Here is a 16551-nt window from a genome sequence, read left to right as displayed (position 1 = left end):
TGCTCCCCAAAACATTTCTTTTTAGAAAGTGGAGCCCAATGCTACGTTTTATAGCACAGTGTAAATAAATGGACTAAAAGGCACCCAGTAATACTGGGTTATCCAAGCAAACCAACACCCCCTTAAGGGCATTTAGGCAGCCTGCCTGGGCCCAGAAACATTTTTTACAAGGATTGGCAGAGCCAGTTGTTCTCGCAGACACATGCAAACACAGACGTTCACAAACGATGTGAAGATGTGTAGCATGAACAGATGTTTTTAATCTCTTTAAAGCCAGCCCTATTTGGCTTTGCCAAAGTAGGAAAGACATGGCAAAAAAGGAAGATTTTCTGTATGGAGTGGTTATAGTAGACCAGAACTGAAAATGACAAACATGGTGATTGAGTGTACCTTTCAGATGTCCAATAGTCCCTCGTGCATTCCATTAGAAGCAGTTTGTGGAAGTTGAAGTGGTACCCAAAAAAGCTGATTTTATTAGATGAGAGGGTAATACTGCTCTAGGTGTAGCTAAATCCCACTCTCTTTATATTTCAAGGAATCTGTAACAGTACCTATTGCGGACAGCTGTGCTGTCAAGCCAGGCCTTAAAAGTCAACCCAAGCTGTGTTTTACAGAACTATTTACCAAACAATTTGATTCAGAAAATAATAGGTGACATATTTTAAGTTCAATTAATGTAATTTGGAAGCTGAAATATCTTACAACCGTTTTTCAATTTTTTTGTTGTTCATTTCCTCCTCCTGCCTTATTTTTTCCTATAGTGCTCGTTTATAGTGGATTATCAATCGTATCATATATTTACGCTAAAAATCTAATTGGCAATTGCAGTATCTGGAGAACTACTGATATCACATTATCCCAGGCATTAGAGATCAGGGCAGTGCTGCAAACAGAGGAGGTTCAAAGAACACATTTGCTGCTTAAGTTGCATCAATATAACAGTTTCCGAACTCAGATGGCAGAAATATAGTTTGATGATATTTCCATTAAAAAGTTGTTATAGATCAATGCATCCACTTGAGTAATGAAATAGCTACCCTAGCATCAAGTAACTATTCCCTGGCACAGAAGAAATGCTGCATTATTTTCAACAATACATGTAAGTTCAGTATGATTTATCTAAAAAAGAAGCAGTTAATATAATAAAGAAACCACTATCTTTTCACCGACTACAAATACCAGCTTCTAATTTTCTGAAAATGTCTATTTTGCCTTCTTTAAATGTTAACTTTTCATGTTTAGTAATCACATTCATGTACTTTCTAAGTATTAGCTTGTCATTTTAATCATCTTTTCATAAATACTGCTCCATCTGAACTGATGTTTCCTCAAATTCCTAGGTTCATCTACACATGTATATCTCATATGATTATGTGCTGCCACATTATTCTTGGGTTGTATGCTGAGGTGTAGGATAGATAGGTAGAAAAATGGAGCAAGGGTACACATTGTCTAACCCTACTTTTGATGTTAAAGCCATGAGAAGCAGGGGTGGCTCCTCATCCTAGGCGGAGTAGCGTCACCACCCCCCACGCCAGCAGCAACTGCTGCAAATTCTCTCACAAAGAAAGGATAATAAATTCTGTTTAGTATCCTTTCCTTGTGAAAGGGGCAGGGCATTGGGGGTGACGAGCAGAGGGGAGAGTGCACTGTTCTCTCCCCACAGAACGCATGTGTGTTTGGCTGGCCGTCTCAGGCCGGCCAGACACACATGCGCACAAGACTCTCTCCAACCCATTAACACCATTGCTGGGATGGTGAGAGCCTGCACAGGCTCCCAGTCTACCTGGGAGCACCCTGGCTGGGCACTCCCAGCCAATCCTGATGCTGCTCTGAGCAGCGCCAGGATTGGCCGCAGGGCAGGCTGGGAGCCTGTGCCTGCTGCAGCGACGGGAGAGGAGCAGCGTGTGAGCAGCACAGGTAAGTGATAAAAAAAAATATAGATATTAATTTTCTCCCATGCTCCTCTCTGCCTGCCCCGCCAAAGCCCTCGAGCTGCCCCTGCTGAGAAGTGCTACCTTTCTGCTCCTATCTCACAGAGGCAGACATGTTCAGATGAATATCTCTATAATAATGTACGATATCATGGTTTACCTTCGTGTGAAATCATGTCTATGTTTGACCCTGTCAGACATGGAAGTAAAGCCCATGGAGGATATGTGAATTTATTCCTTCTTGTCTGCAGTGTATTTACTTATAAGGTGTAAATAGAGACCTTTGTCAAGCGAGCTTAATCCAGACCTGAACCCATAATGGATGTCAGAGATTGAGGTCTTTCTCTGCCCAAAGAGCTAACTGGTTAAGTACAACCTGGCCTAGCACCGCGACCACAGAAGTCAAGTACATGAAATAAGCCTATATCATTGCAGATCATTTTTGTCACCTTTCTTGAAAACGGGACATTAATGTAGTGTGTAGATAGAATATCATAGTTAACAGCATTGTTTAACACCGAAGTCAGAAGCGCGGCCTGGAAAAGAGCACCCTGTTTGTAAAATCTGATGACACACTGTTAGAAATGGGGTCTCTAGTAGGCAGTGGTTTGCACCCTGTCCAAGTAGGTACCCTCACTCTAGTCAGGTAAGGGAGCCACACAGCTAAGATAACCCCTGCTCTCCACCTTGACAGCTTGGCACAAGCAGTCAGGCTTATCTCAGAGGCTATGTGTATTCACACCACCACTACCACCACCACCACCACCACCTCCTCCTCCTCCTCCTCATCCTCATATTCATCTGGGTAAAATAAGACCAAAACAACAAATTCAACAAACACCAGTAAAGATGTACATTTTCAAAGATTAAATCTTATTAAAGCACTTAGAAACACAATAACTCCAACTGGAGCTAACACGGCTTCTTGACGGAGTCATTCCCAACAGCTGACGCCACTCATGAGGAAGTGTGGGCCAGTCACAGAGTCGCACAGACCACAGGCACAGTACCTTGGAAAACAATGAGGAAACAAAGATGTTGCATGAAGCCTGGGAGGTGAGGCGTCTCTGGAGCCGGTGCGGTGTCAGTTCCTGTCTTCTACCGGGGAGGTGATGCCTTGGTTCCTTGCTGCTAAACAGGGAAGGTGTGAAGTCAGTTCCTTGTGGTTGCAGGGATGTGTTGCAGCATCAGTGGTGAGGCGTCTGTTCCTTACAACAGTGTGGGGTCAATGAATCCCGCAGGTCAAGATGAGAGGCATCAACTTTGCGGTGTTGCGATCACACCGCGGGGCCACAGGTGCTGCATCTGAGTTTGGTGACATTTATGTCGGTGGCACAGCATTCTAGACTCCTGCATTGGCGGGCTTCAGAGGCACTGCAGCAGTGTCGGCCCTGTGTTGCAGGTCACGGTTGTTGCGCTCAGCGGGGACCACGGCTCCTGTGCAGGCAGCGGCACAGAGTCCGACATTGGTGTCAGTTTCGAAGCTGCTCTGGAGTCGAGGTGCTTCGTTTCTTCTGGGTTGCACCAGAACTTACCACCAAAGGCCCAGGGACTGGATTTGGCACCGCTTGACATGTTAGGACACTCAGCAGGAGAGCCCAGGTGCTGGCAGATGAAGTCTTTGATGTCACTGAGACTTCTTAACAGGAGAAAAGCTCAGTCTAAGACATTGGACAACCTTTGTTTTCTACATACTGCTTCCAAAGTCAAGTTTCACTCCCAGGGGATTAGCAGCAAGCAACAGTCCAGCACAGCAAAGCAACATGTAGAGCGGGAGTCCCTCCTACAGCATCAAGCTCTTCTTCCTGAAAGAATATCCTCAGTCAATAGGGAATCTAAACTTGTAGGGTGAAAGGTCCAGTACCTATACCGTTTCTGTCTTTGAAGTAGGCAAATTTCAAAGGGAAGTCTTGTAGAGCACAAGACCCTGCCTTTCCTGCCCTGCCCTGGCCCCAAACACACTCCAGGGGTTGGAGACTGTTTTGTGTAAGGACAGGCACAGCCCTATTCAGGTGCAAGTGTCAGCTCCTCCCACCACTCTAGCTCAGGAAGACCCATCAGAAAATGAAGGGCACACCCAGCTCCCTTTGTGTGACTGTCCAGAGTGAATTCACAAACAGACCAACTGTCATCGTGACCCAGGCGTGTATTCCACGGACAGGCACAGAATGGTTAGGCAAGAAAATGACAGCTTTCTAAAAGTGGCATTTTCAAACCTACAATTTGAAAAACAACTTCACCAAAATATGTATTTTTAAATTGTGAGCTCGGAGACCCCAAACTCCATATCTTTATCTACTTCAACAGCAAATTACACTGAAAATATATTTTAAGGCAATCCTCATGTTACCCTATGGGAGAGATAGGTCTTGCAATAGTGAAAACTGAATTTAACTGTACTTCACTATCAGGACATGTAAAACACACCAGTACATGTCCTACCTTTTGAATACACTGCACCCTGCTAATGGGGCTACCTTGGGCCTATCTTAGGGATGACTTACATGTAGTAAAAGGGAAGGCTTGGACCTGGCAGTTGGGTATACTTGCCAAAATGGCAGTTTAAAACTGCACACAAATACACTGCAGTGACAGGTCTGAGACATGTTTACAGGGCTACTCGTGTGGACGGCAGAATCACTGCTGCAGGCCCACTAGACTCATTTGATTTACAGTCCCTGGTCACACATGGTGCACTATACTAGAGACTTAACAATAAATCAGATATGCCAATAATAGATAAACCAATCACCAATACAATTTAGACAGACAGCATTTGCACTTTAGCACCGGTCAGCAGTGGTAAAGTGCCCAGAGTCTAAAAGCCAGCATTGTAAAGCCAGCAAAAATGAAAGTCAGCACAGGAGGTCAGAAGAAACATGTTTGGGGATAACCCTGCAAAAATGTCCTTTTCCAACAAACACCATCTAAACCATGTGCTTTATTTACTAATAATATAATATTTGCCTTGCTAACCTCATCCAGGGTAAAAGTGATCTTATGGCCCTCTTTAGATATGGTATGTCAGAAATGGGTGATGGAATATCAATGCAACTGTAAATTCCTTCAAAATGGCTGACCTTTCTATCTTCTGGGATATAAAATGACATGGTGAGGGCTTATGCTATGGATAATAATGGGGAATGACAGTTTCTCAGAATAGGGAGCTATATAAAAGTCTGTTTCTTGAAGTAACTGCCCCCATGCTTCCTTTTCAAGAGAGTGTTGGCCTTATTTTGTTTTAATTTTTTTTTTTATTCTTAGGGACATCCCATCACTTCATCTCCATGGTTCCTATTTGACGCCCTCCACAAATCTAAGTGTGCCGGAGTACAAACATTGTCAAAAATTGGAACATAATTAGTTGCACCCAAAACAGTTAATCTCTCATTGAACTTCTCACAGATCGGACTAACGGAAGATAGAATTGCTGTAGCCTCTGACTTAGTATTCAGCCATTATGCAAAATGCTGGCCACTAATGTAAGAAAGCTTGCTACAAAATTACTCTGATATCACCTTAGCCCACCTCAATATACATCCCTGATCCGTTACATTGCGAGCCATGCTTGAGCTTCTACTGTGTGGAGCTTTTACTGTTGTTTTCTTACTCCACCCAGAGGCTGATCGGGTTATGATCACTTAATAGACTGCAGATGACCATAAGGTCCTTGATCTGGTGGCCAAGAGAAGTTGGCACAATTCAATAAAGAATAGCACCCTATCCCCATGAAGGTTAGGCAGGCAGAATTTTCATTGAAGACATCACATACTGAGGCCTAACCACTACATAAATGTTGCAATATAATACAGTACAATTGACCTCTAACAAAGCCCTTGAAACTTAATTTGCTCATTTTTAAGATTGCATACAAGCAAAGTTGTGTTTAGGTGGCAGTTTGTGTTCCCTGAAAGATCAGTTATTCAGTGTGTCAGTGTAACACAATTCATGAAATCCTTTAGAATTAGCTGACTTACGCCTGGTGGTGTGTTTGCTTTCACAGTCAGTCCTCTGGTTGGTTCCCAACACACCATCTCTCAAATAGTCAGTTTAGTCATCTGATTGTTTCACTTCATGGCTTGTTAAAAAGATGCTTCACAGCACAGTTGCTATTTTACATTCTTCTCATATACTTCTCAATACGTGGTTGAAAAGAGGACAGTATAGGCTTCTGTCTACACAGCGCACATCTCTGTAGGCATTCCTGTTTTGCAACCACCATCTGTTTTTAGGTCCCAACCTATCATACAGCCAGCTCTCGGGTTTGCTTAAAACATCTTGGGACTTTAAGAAAGTTGGCCTAGGAATGCACTCCGCTCATTGATTACTATTGGCTTTGTGGTTTCTAACTCATACTTTCTGGCTTTCTGTTTGCTGGCTTTATTTGCTTTAAGCTCTCCAGGTTCAGTTGGTCCCTCCTGTTGTCTAAACTGTGTTTTTTGTATCCTTCCACAAACTCACTTTTGTTAACAGGTCTGTTCTTATCCCGTCTCATTTGCTTTGTATTCAAAGACAGAGGTCAAATGTCAGGCGCTGTCTTCAAGGGTGCTTGTTTACTTTTATTTCTCTGACTTCAAATTGAGAAGATTTATGTGACAATCTTGCTAGATACTTTGGGTAGGAAAGAGGTTTTTTTTCTACCACACAACATTTAAATGAACTGTGTAAGTATTTTAGAATATATCAGAATTATGAACACGCAAATGAAGTACATTTTTTTTTATTTATGAAGTGTGTTGGAAACACATACATAACATGAGCACAATGAATCATTAAACTAGGTGAAGCAATTTCCTCTAATTTTTGCCTGTGCACTGCATAGTTTTATTGGTAAAACGGTATGTCTTTGCAAATGTAATAGTCATTTCATTTGAAAATGTGTCTGTAATGGCTGTGTGCTACCACACCATGAATACTCTAATCTATGCCACTCGACTCTGCACCACTCCTCACCACTGCATTCTCCGCCACTTCATGCTATGCCTCCCTACTCTACCCCTTACCACTCTGCACTGTACCAATGCACTCTTCACCACGCGACTCTACAATACTGAACTCTTTGCTACTGCTCTCTACACCTCTCCAGTGTAGGCCACACCAGTCTACTCTGCATAACTCCACTCTAGGCCACTATACTCCATGCCACCTCTGCAACACTGCACTCTATGCCACTGCACTCTATGCCAATTCACTCTGTGCCACTCTAATCTACTCTGCACCACTGCATTCTCTGCTACTACACTCTACACCACTTTACGCCATTACAGTCTATGCCACTCTATGCAACTGCACTCTATTCTGCACTGTTTCAATCTACACCACTTCAGTCCACTCTGAAACAATCTACGCCCGCCACTCTGTGCCGCTCCACTCTGCCCTCTACACCGGTGCACTCTGACACTGCATTTTATGCCACTGCACTCTTCTCTGCATCACTGTACTGTGGGTCACTGTAGGAGGCTGGACTGGCTTGTAGTGAGTACCAAGGGGTACTTGCACCTTGCACCAGGCCCCAGGCCCAGTTATCCCTTATTAGTGTATAGGGTGTCTAGCAGCATAGGCTGATAGATAATGGTAGCTTAGCAGAGCAGCTTAGGCTGAACTAGGAGACGAGTGAAGCTCCTACAGTACCACAAGTGTCACTTGCACAATATCATAAGAAAACACAATACACAGTTATACTAAAAATAAAGGTACTTTATTTTTATGACAATATGCCAAAGTATCTCAGAGTGTACCCTCAGTGAGAGGATAGCAAATATACACAAGATATATGTACACAATACCAAAAATATGCAGTATAGTCTTAGAAAACAGTGCAAACAATGTATAGTTACAGTAGGATGCAATGGGGACACATAGGGATAGGGGCAACACAAACCATATACTCCAAAAGTGGAATGCGAACCACGAATGGACCCCAAACCTATGTGACCTTGTAGAGGGTCGCTGGGACTATTAGAAAATAGTGAGGGTTAGAAAAATAGCCCACCCCAAGACCCTGAAAAGTGAGTGCAAAGTGCACTAAAGTTCCCCAAAGGACATAGAAGTCGTGATAGGGGAATTCTGCAGGAAAGACACAAACCAGCAATGCAACAACAATGGATTTCCAGTCGAGGGTACCTGTGGAAGAAGGGGACCAAGTCCAAAAGTCACCAGCAAGTCGGAGATGGGCAGATGCCCAGGAAATGCCAGCTGTGGGTGCAAAGAAGCTGCTACTGGACAGTAGAAGCTTAGGTTTCTGCAGGAACGACAAGGGCTAGAGACTTCCCCTTTGGAGGACGGATCCCTCACGCCGTGGAGAGTCGTGCAGAAGTGTTTTCCCGCCGAAAGACCACCAACAAGCCTTGCTAGCTGCAAATCGTGCGGTTAGTGTTTTTGGACGCTGCTGTGGCCCAGGAGGGACCAGGATGTCGCAAATTGCGCCAGGAGACAGAGGGGACGTCGAGCAAGACAAGGAGCCCTCTCAGCAGCAGGTAGCACCCGGAGAAGTGCCAGAAACAGGCACTACGAGGATGCGTGAAACGGTGCTCACCCGAAGTTGCACAAAGGAGTCCCACGTCGCCGGAGCCCAACTTAGAAAGTCGTGCAATGCAGGTTAGAGTGCCGTGGACCCAGGCTTGGCTGTGCACAGGGGTCGGAGTAGCTGCAAAAGTCACGGTTCCCAGCAATGCAGTCTGGCGTGGGGAGGCAAGGACTTACCTCCACGAAACTTGGACTGAAGAGTCACTGGACTGTGGGGGTCACTTGGACACAGTTGCTGGATTCGAGGGACCTCGCTCGTCGTGCTGAGAGGAGACCCAAGGGACCGGTGATGCAGTTCTTTGGTGCCTGCGGTAACAGGGGGAAGATTCCGTCGACCCATGGGAGATTTCTTCGGAGCTTCTAGTGCAGAGAGGAGGCAGACTACCCCCACAGCATGCACCACCAGGAAAACAGTCGAGAAGGCGGCAGGATCAACGTTACAGAGTTGCAGTAGTCGTCTTTGCTACTATGTTGCAGTTTTGCAGGCTTCCAGCGCGGTCAGCAGTCGATTCCTTGGCAGAAGGTGAAGAGAGAGATGCAGAGGAACTCGGATGAGCTCTTGCATTCGTTATCTAAAGTTTCCCCAGAGACAGAGACCCTAAATAGCCAGAAAAGAGGGTTTGGCTACCTAGGAGAGAGGATAGGCTAGCAACACCTGAAGGAGCCTATCAGAAGGAGTCTCTGACGTCACCTGGTGGCACTGGCCACTCAGAGCAGTCCAGTGTGCCAGCAGCACCTCTGTTTCCAAGATGGCAGAGGTCTGGAGCACACTGGAGGAGCTCTGGACACCTCCCAGGGGAGGTGCAGGTCAGGGGAGTGGTCACTTCCCTTTCCTTTGTCCAGTTTCGCGCCAGAGCAGGGCTAAGGGGTCCCTGAACCGGTGTAGACTGGCTTATGCAGAAATGGGCACCAAATGTGCCCATGAAAGCATTTCCAGAGGCTGGGGGAGGCTACTCCTCCCCTGCCTTCACACCATTTTCCAAAGGGAGAGGGTGTAACACCCTCTCTCAGAGGAAGTCCTTTGTTCTGCCATCCTGGGACAAGCCTGGCTTGACCCCAGGAGGGCAGAAACCTGTCTGAGGAGTTGGCAGCAGCAGCAGCAGCTGCAGTGAAACCCCTGGAAAGGCAGTTTGGCAGTACCAGGGTCTGTGCTACAGACCACTGGGATCATGGGATTGTGCCAACTATGCCAGGATGGCATAGAGGGGGCAATTCCATGATCATAGACATGTTACATGGCCATATTCGGAGTTACCATTGTGAAGCTACATATAGGTAGTGACCTATATGTAGTGCACGCGTGTAATGGTGTCCCCGCACTCACAAAGTCCGGGGAATTGGCCCTCAACAATGTGGGGGGCACCTTGGCTAGTGCCAGGGTGCCCTCACACTAAGTAACTTTGCACCTAACCTTTACCAGGTAAAGGTTAGACATATAGGTGACTTATAAGTTACTTAAGTGCAGTGTAAAATGGCTGTGAAATAACGTGGACGTTATTTCACTCAGGCTGCAGTGGCAGGCCTGTGTAAGAATTGTCAGAGCTCCCTATGGGTGGCAAAAGAAATGCTGCAGCCCATAGGGATCTCCTGGAACCCCAATACCCTGGGTACCTCAGTACCATATACTAGGGAATTATAAGGGTCTTCCAGTAAGCCAATGTAAATTGGTAAAATTGGTCACTAGCCTGTTAGTGACAATTTGAAAGAAATGAGAGAGCATAACCACTGAGGTTCTGATTAGCAGAGCCTCAGTGAGACAGTTAGTCACTACACAGGTAACACATTCAGGCACACTTATGAGCACTGGGGCCCTGGATGACAGGGTCCCAGTGACACATGCAACTAAAACAACATATATACAGTGAAAAATGGGGGTAACATGCCAGGCAAGATGGTACTTTCCTACAGTCACTGCTCTCTAGGCCACTCTGCTTCACTCAGACACTCTACTGTGCAACACTGCACTCTCTGACACTGAACGCTACACCACTCTACCCTGCACTACTACAGTCTGTGTCACTGCACTCTATGCCATTGCAGCCTATGGCACTACACAGTGCTCTGCGCCACTCTATGCCACCACACTCTGCCATTTGACTCTATGCCACTGCACTCTAAGCCACTCGACTCTACTTTGCGCCAATTCCCTCTGCATCACTTAACTCCACTCTGTCACACTACTCTACACCACTACACTCTTCCACTCTAATGTACGACACTGCATTGTACACCACTTAATTTAGTGCCACTGCATTCTACACCACTAGACTCTGCAACACTTTATGCCAATGCACTCTACACTAGTCCACATTTCTCTGTGCCTCCCAGTGTATGCCACTGTATGAGACTCCACACTATGCCCCTACAGTACGACACTTTCTGCCACTCCACTCTACAACACTCTACTCTTTGCCGTTCCACTCTGCGACACTATGCACCACTCTCCTCTATGCCACTAACTTTTAGCCATGCTGAACAGCAGCTACGCTGGTGAACAACATGGCTAAAACACATTGGCAAAGCCTATAGCTCTCGCTTAGGCAAGGCCCATTGGTTTGACCAGTGCATGTTTCCTTAGCAAACGTCAACAGGAAATTAAATCTATTATGTTGTTCTTCCAGTGTTTGTACAAGCTATTTATTATACTTGTTGCGTTTATAAGCCAGTTTAAATGAATCACACGTGCAACAGGCTAATTAACAAAAACACAATGTTTACATGAAGGAAAATCCAAAATCAGAGAGAGACATCAGCTATCACTATTGCAATGAAACCCACCATCTTACCAGTTTACCAACCCTTATCTCCTCCGACCCCAACACATTTGCTCCTCAACTAGACTCTTCTGTGTCCTATGTGGACAAATATATTGGCACACCCCTTGCAAGTTTTGTCCCACTGCAGATCGCTGATCACAACTGGTGACAAATGCTCTATGCTGCCTCAATTGCTTTCCTTGTACCTTTCTCCTTAAAGGTGGACACAACCAAACTAGTCTTTGCCGACAAAGGGCAGTTTAATGATTATTGCGCACAGTCACGGGTCTTTTTGTGGCGTGCTCCCGCTCCTGGAAAATCATACTGGTAAAGTCGATTTGGGAAGAGATGCATTGCAGAATACACGAGGGAGCGTGTAATGCTCTGCCCCTGCCAGGCAACATTCTCCCCTTTGTCTACCCACACCACCCGAAGAGCCTCTTACCTGGAAAGACATCCTCACACACATTTACCACCTGCTCAGAGCTGCGTCGGGCTTAGGGTACGACTTTGTGTAGACCAGCTCTAGACAACTGATACTCTGTAGTTCTTAGAAGCAAGATGCATTCTCGCACTTCAACTCAGCATGATGGTTTGTGTTTGGTGCGAACTCTTCGCGCTCATGAAAAGTATTTTCAATGAGTCTGTGTTTTTATTGTTTTGCAGAATGATGACAGACCTTGAAGGATTTTTCCATGTGAACATCCATCCAGAAGCCTTCCTCTGCTGTCTGTACTCTTAATCCATCACACTGTGTCAGCTGCACTGTATGGACAAAACCTTTGTTCGTTTTGTCAGACCCCCCTCCCACCACCTCACCCCCATCCTCCCTCCTTTCCCCCGGTGAATGTGAGCAATTTATTTCCAATGCATTGGCCCTGAATAATGCATGGCACCTCCTCCACAAGTCTCCGGTGCTGGGGCCTTTTAAGCTTTTAGTGGTTTGTCTGATGGGATTGAAACTAAGTCATTAAGAAGCTGGCCAATCAACGAACTGCACTTATCCCGCGTTGCTGTACCACGCACATTGTGGCTGAGCACATAATCAGGAAAAGAATGGAAAAGTGCCAAGAATGTTATTTTCGAATCATGAGGTTTTTTTTTTTTGGTCTGAAAAGAATCATACTTCATTGTATTGTCACGTTCAAGACTGCTTTCTTTCCCTGATAATAAACATCGATAGTTTGGGGGAAGTTCCAGCTGCTTGAGTGAATTGTCGCACATATATTTAACTTATCTAGTGTTGTCTTGGGTGTCTGAGACTGAAATGGAAGTGCAGATTTGAAAGAAGTGCTAATCCCAATATCTAGCGGGTGTATTTCTTTCAGAAGCGTTTACCAGAATACCCAAGTCAGCAAAACTTCGATTTAAACCATTATGGGTCACCTTTCGTTCAATGGAAAACCAATAAACTGAGTTCCACTGTCTGCACACTTAATAAATATATATTTTAATTATTGAAGCTCTTGTGCTTTGTGTCCTTGACTGCGTCAACTCTTGAAACCGACAGGAATCCCAAAATGTCCAGGTACACGTGCCGTCGTAATTGAGCAACCTGCTTTGGTAATCACAAAACTGTGTAATTTGAGACACCCATGTCGAGATCTTTCCACCGTTTGTGAAGCCTCCATCCAGTGGTTACTGCAAATGCACTGCAGTGTCTGGATGCCTTTTTGCTGCTTTTTAAAATGAACCAAAATTAAAATGTGGTTTTAAATTAAAGTTTTATTTGCACAGCAAAAGCTGGGATAAAAACCTGTTGTGTCTTTTTATTAGTTCAAAATGATAGTGTGTAACCATAGTGTATTATGTTACTAGTGTTGTGATAGAAGTGTGTAGGTACTGGAAGTCATATTTGTTTGAGGGATGAAACGAGCAAACCTTCACTTGGTTGATGTTTTTCTTCAGGTAAATGTTCACTTATTAGATGTAATAATGATGTATTGTGCCAAACACACTCCCACCCGACTCTGAGCCCGCTCCTCTGCATGCACACACATAAACACAGACACACACAATTGACACCCCATAGATATAGACATCTATACGCCTCTTGCACACCCAGAACTCATACCAGAGGTACCAGCTGGCCATCCGCAGCGCAAGTTACCTACACCCAAAATATTTGGTGGAGATTAGGGGGAGCTGGCATAGAAGATGCAAAGGAACTTGCAGCGAGGGAGTACAAGGTACAGAGGGGATACATGGGACAAGGGAGAACCCAAGGTGCTAGGGGTGTACAAAGTGCAAGCTTACAGCTACTGCAATGGTATTATCCTTACTATCTTCCCCATCGTTAACATGAACAGCATGAGCAAAATCGACTCCCTGCAACAGGACAGAATGGCTGAGCAGCTCTTTGTGGGATTTGCCGGAGCCGAAAGGGTGTGGCAGTGACTAAAGACACCTTCTGATGATGTGTAATCTTCTGTATCATTATCGAGCTGATACACCCTGGACATGAAAGATCCTCTGGAGGCTATGCATGCCCAGTCCATAGGGCAATGGCTGCTGCCATGGCTTTTTAGCAAGGCATACCGGTTCCTGACATCCGCAGGGCAATTATGTCATCCCTGATACTGCCCCCTTCCTCATTGTCCTTTAAGCTCTTGATGTTAAAAAAGATGCTGCTGGATTTTCTTAGTTCATTGACTGTCCTCATTCAAGTTAAAGCTTTCTGGCTATAATGGATTTTTTTTCAGGATGGCTCATGTCCCCTCTATGCTACCCAACAAAGGGGAACACGATACTGTGAATATGGCAACAGGGTTGAGACCAATTCCCAAAAAGGAGTCCAGATCTGCCTAGGCATAGTCCCCTGTTAGTCCAGAGGCTCCTATTGTACCTACACAGATACCATCCTTACGCCAACTACACAGCATCCCCTGAAGTATGAAGAAATTATGTATGTAACAAGAGGGAAAATGAAGGCAAACGTATACGATGTTCCTTGGGTGGAGCACCTTCCTTGGGTCCAGGTTCTCCCTGATGGTAAAGTTTGGCTCTGACTCAGATGATATCACCACACCTGATGAGGATCGTGCTGAACAGAAAAGAATGATTCAGAGGCTGAAAACTTTCTAACCCTCTCTAACACTGATGCTGGCCTGTATCTGGATTTACAAAATGCAAGTGTCCTGGGCACTTCATCAAAAAGGGACATCCTTTAGCTCTCTGGCCAGAAAGAGACATGCTTTAGCTCTCTTGCTCTGCCTTAGAGAACGTTTGTTAATTTACTACTGTAGCAGGAAAAGCAATGGAAGTCTTGGAATGGACCTTGCGCTCTGTGGGGGTGAAGTCAAAAATGTTGACAGAGATTTTGTAACCCTCCTTTATAGTGGTGGAACTCTTACTGCTGTTTGATGATGCTCTTTTAGATACTGTAATGGTTTTGTGTGAGAAAGCCTTTTCAGGGTTTGCTCTTCACGCTGCACTTCCTGATAGTCAAAGAAACTTGACTGTGGAGCAAACACTTTTCACTTCTAATTGCCTTGCCCTCTACACTGTGAATGCAAATAGTCTTCTGAGTCTGTGTGTTCAAGCACTATAGGAGCTGGTAAAACCCACGTTGATCATTTTGCCAGACCACAAGAAAAATCCTCTCATAGATCTGTTCATTGATTGTTTGGATGCATCCAAACAGGTCATGAAGTGCATCATGAATTTGGTAGGTGTACCGAGATGCTTGGATGTGTTCTGCTCGCTTGACTGGAAATTTCCAAGCCAAACTTGTGCATGTGGCCTTTGATGGCAAGCTGCTTTTCAGAAAGGAGGTAGACTCCTCTCTGGAATGTTTCAACAGCAGAGCTACAACTCACTCACCTGTCTTAGCCTTCATTGCAAGGCAATTTCATCAACATTATGGGAAATTGCCTTTGTAGCTATATCTCTTTCCATGAAGTGGGGGCAGAGCTAGGGGATACCAGTAGCCGATCCAGTGTGCACCATCCTCTTCCACCTCAAGTCCTCTTCCTCCCCGTCACACATCACCTTCTTTTGGAGGTGGGGAGTAGGTGCCTCCCTGTTTTTTCAGCAAATTGCTGTCACTCAGCTAAACTGCAAGGGGTGTGCCCTACCCTTCCTTCACTCCAGATCACCTCTGTGATATTGATGGCAGACGTCCTTGCCTTGCTCAGTAAAGGGGCCACAGAAGGGGTGGCTGTGGAAGAAAGGTGCACAGAGTTCTTCTCCCTCTTCACTAAGAAGCACAGAGGTTTAAGAGCCATCCTGGCTGTCTTCCTTCTGACCATGTTCGTTGAGCAGGGAAAGTTAAAAATAATTTCTGTGACACAGTTTATTTTTGCCTGGAATGATGTGTATTGGTTGGTATCTCTGTATCTCCAGGATTCTTATTTCCTTCTCGCACTTCTGCCAGATGCTACTTGAGGTGTCCTGTGGGACCACACAGTTCTAGCTTGGGATGACAACTGCTCTATATGTTTTTACGAATATGCTGGTGTTGTAGAGACTTCCCTTTGACGGTCATACTCAGATGACTAGGCAGTGAAAGCATCTACCTCAGCACTGGTCAGGGAACACCTTCAGCAGATGAAGGCTGCCCCCCATGACCCGGGCTTTAGCGCCACTATCCAAAAGTCTCGCCTCTCTCCAGCTTGTAGATTGACTGTCATAAGGGCACTACTGGATATTACTCGTGCCCCTCTCTTCAACACCCTTTCCCTTACTCCTCCCCTCCTCAGACGATTGCAGATATTCCATAGATGATGGAGAGATTTCGACCCTGTTCTTAGTTCTGCAGGTCTTGTGCCTGGTTGGTGTCACTTGCCAGGTGATAAATGAGGGCCCTTCAGAGGACCACGAGGACACAGTGGTTTCAGGTTTAGGGGAATATCCCACACAATGCAGATCTTCCAGTGTTTCCCTGGTGGATGGATCCTCCAACCTTTGGCCATCCCGTCAGCCCTCCACAAATCTAAGATTACTGTAACCAGAGATTCCTCGTTTGCTTTACTAGAGTGCCCACGTGGGTATCATGACTTTGTGGGGTCTTAGGTTTGCATCAGGGCAGTGCAGGCACATAACTAAGCTAGAGCTGTCTGTGGTTTGCTTTGCCACCAAGGCATTTCTAGCCTTCATCTGAGGTAGCAACTTTCAGATTATGTCAGTGAATACGACCACTCTCGATTATATGAACGGAAACCGAGGGTTGGGAATCTTGACCGTCATAGGAAGCAGTTTGTCTGTGGCAGTGGTTGCAGGATTGTTCCTGGATGTGAATCCTCTTGCAGGTCGCCTCAGCTCGAGAGCAGCCACTCTGTCACCTCTTCGCTGGGGAACTACAAGTTGGAACTACCCCCCACAGTTATTGAGGTGAT

At 45.5% G+C, this 16551-nt stretch overlaps 1 protein-coding gene across 4 annotated transcripts in view; it reads left to right on the top strand.

The window, feature by feature from the left end:
* The window catches only part of CCDC9 (coiled-coil domain containing 9), a 364568-nt gene extending 351891 nt beyond the window's left edge, over positions 1–12677 (top strand). For 3 of the 4 annotated variants that reach the window (XM_069207573.1, XM_069207570.1, XM_069207571.1), the window contains one exon: positions 11882–12677. In XM_069207573.1, the coding sequence (XP_069063674.1) occupies positions 11882–11886 (5 nt within the window). In that variant the 3' untranslated portion in view covers positions 11887–12677. The remainder of the gene's footprint in view (positions 1–11881) is intronic. The other variant, XM_069207572.1, reaches the window with a different exon arrangement.
* The last annotated feature ends 3874 nt before the right edge of the window (positions 12678–16551 follow it).

The sequence above is a fragment of the Pleurodeles waltl genome, chromosome 9 (assembly GCF_031143425.1).
Source record: "Pleurodeles waltl isolate 20211129_DDA chromosome 9, aPleWal1.hap1.20221129, whole genome shotgun sequence".
Lineage (NCBI taxonomy): Eukaryota > Metazoa > Chordata > Amphibia > Caudata > Salamandridae > Pleurodeles > Pleurodeles waltl.
Note: the sequence above shows the minus strand (reverse complement) of the source record. Positions and strands in the feature narration are given on the sequence as shown.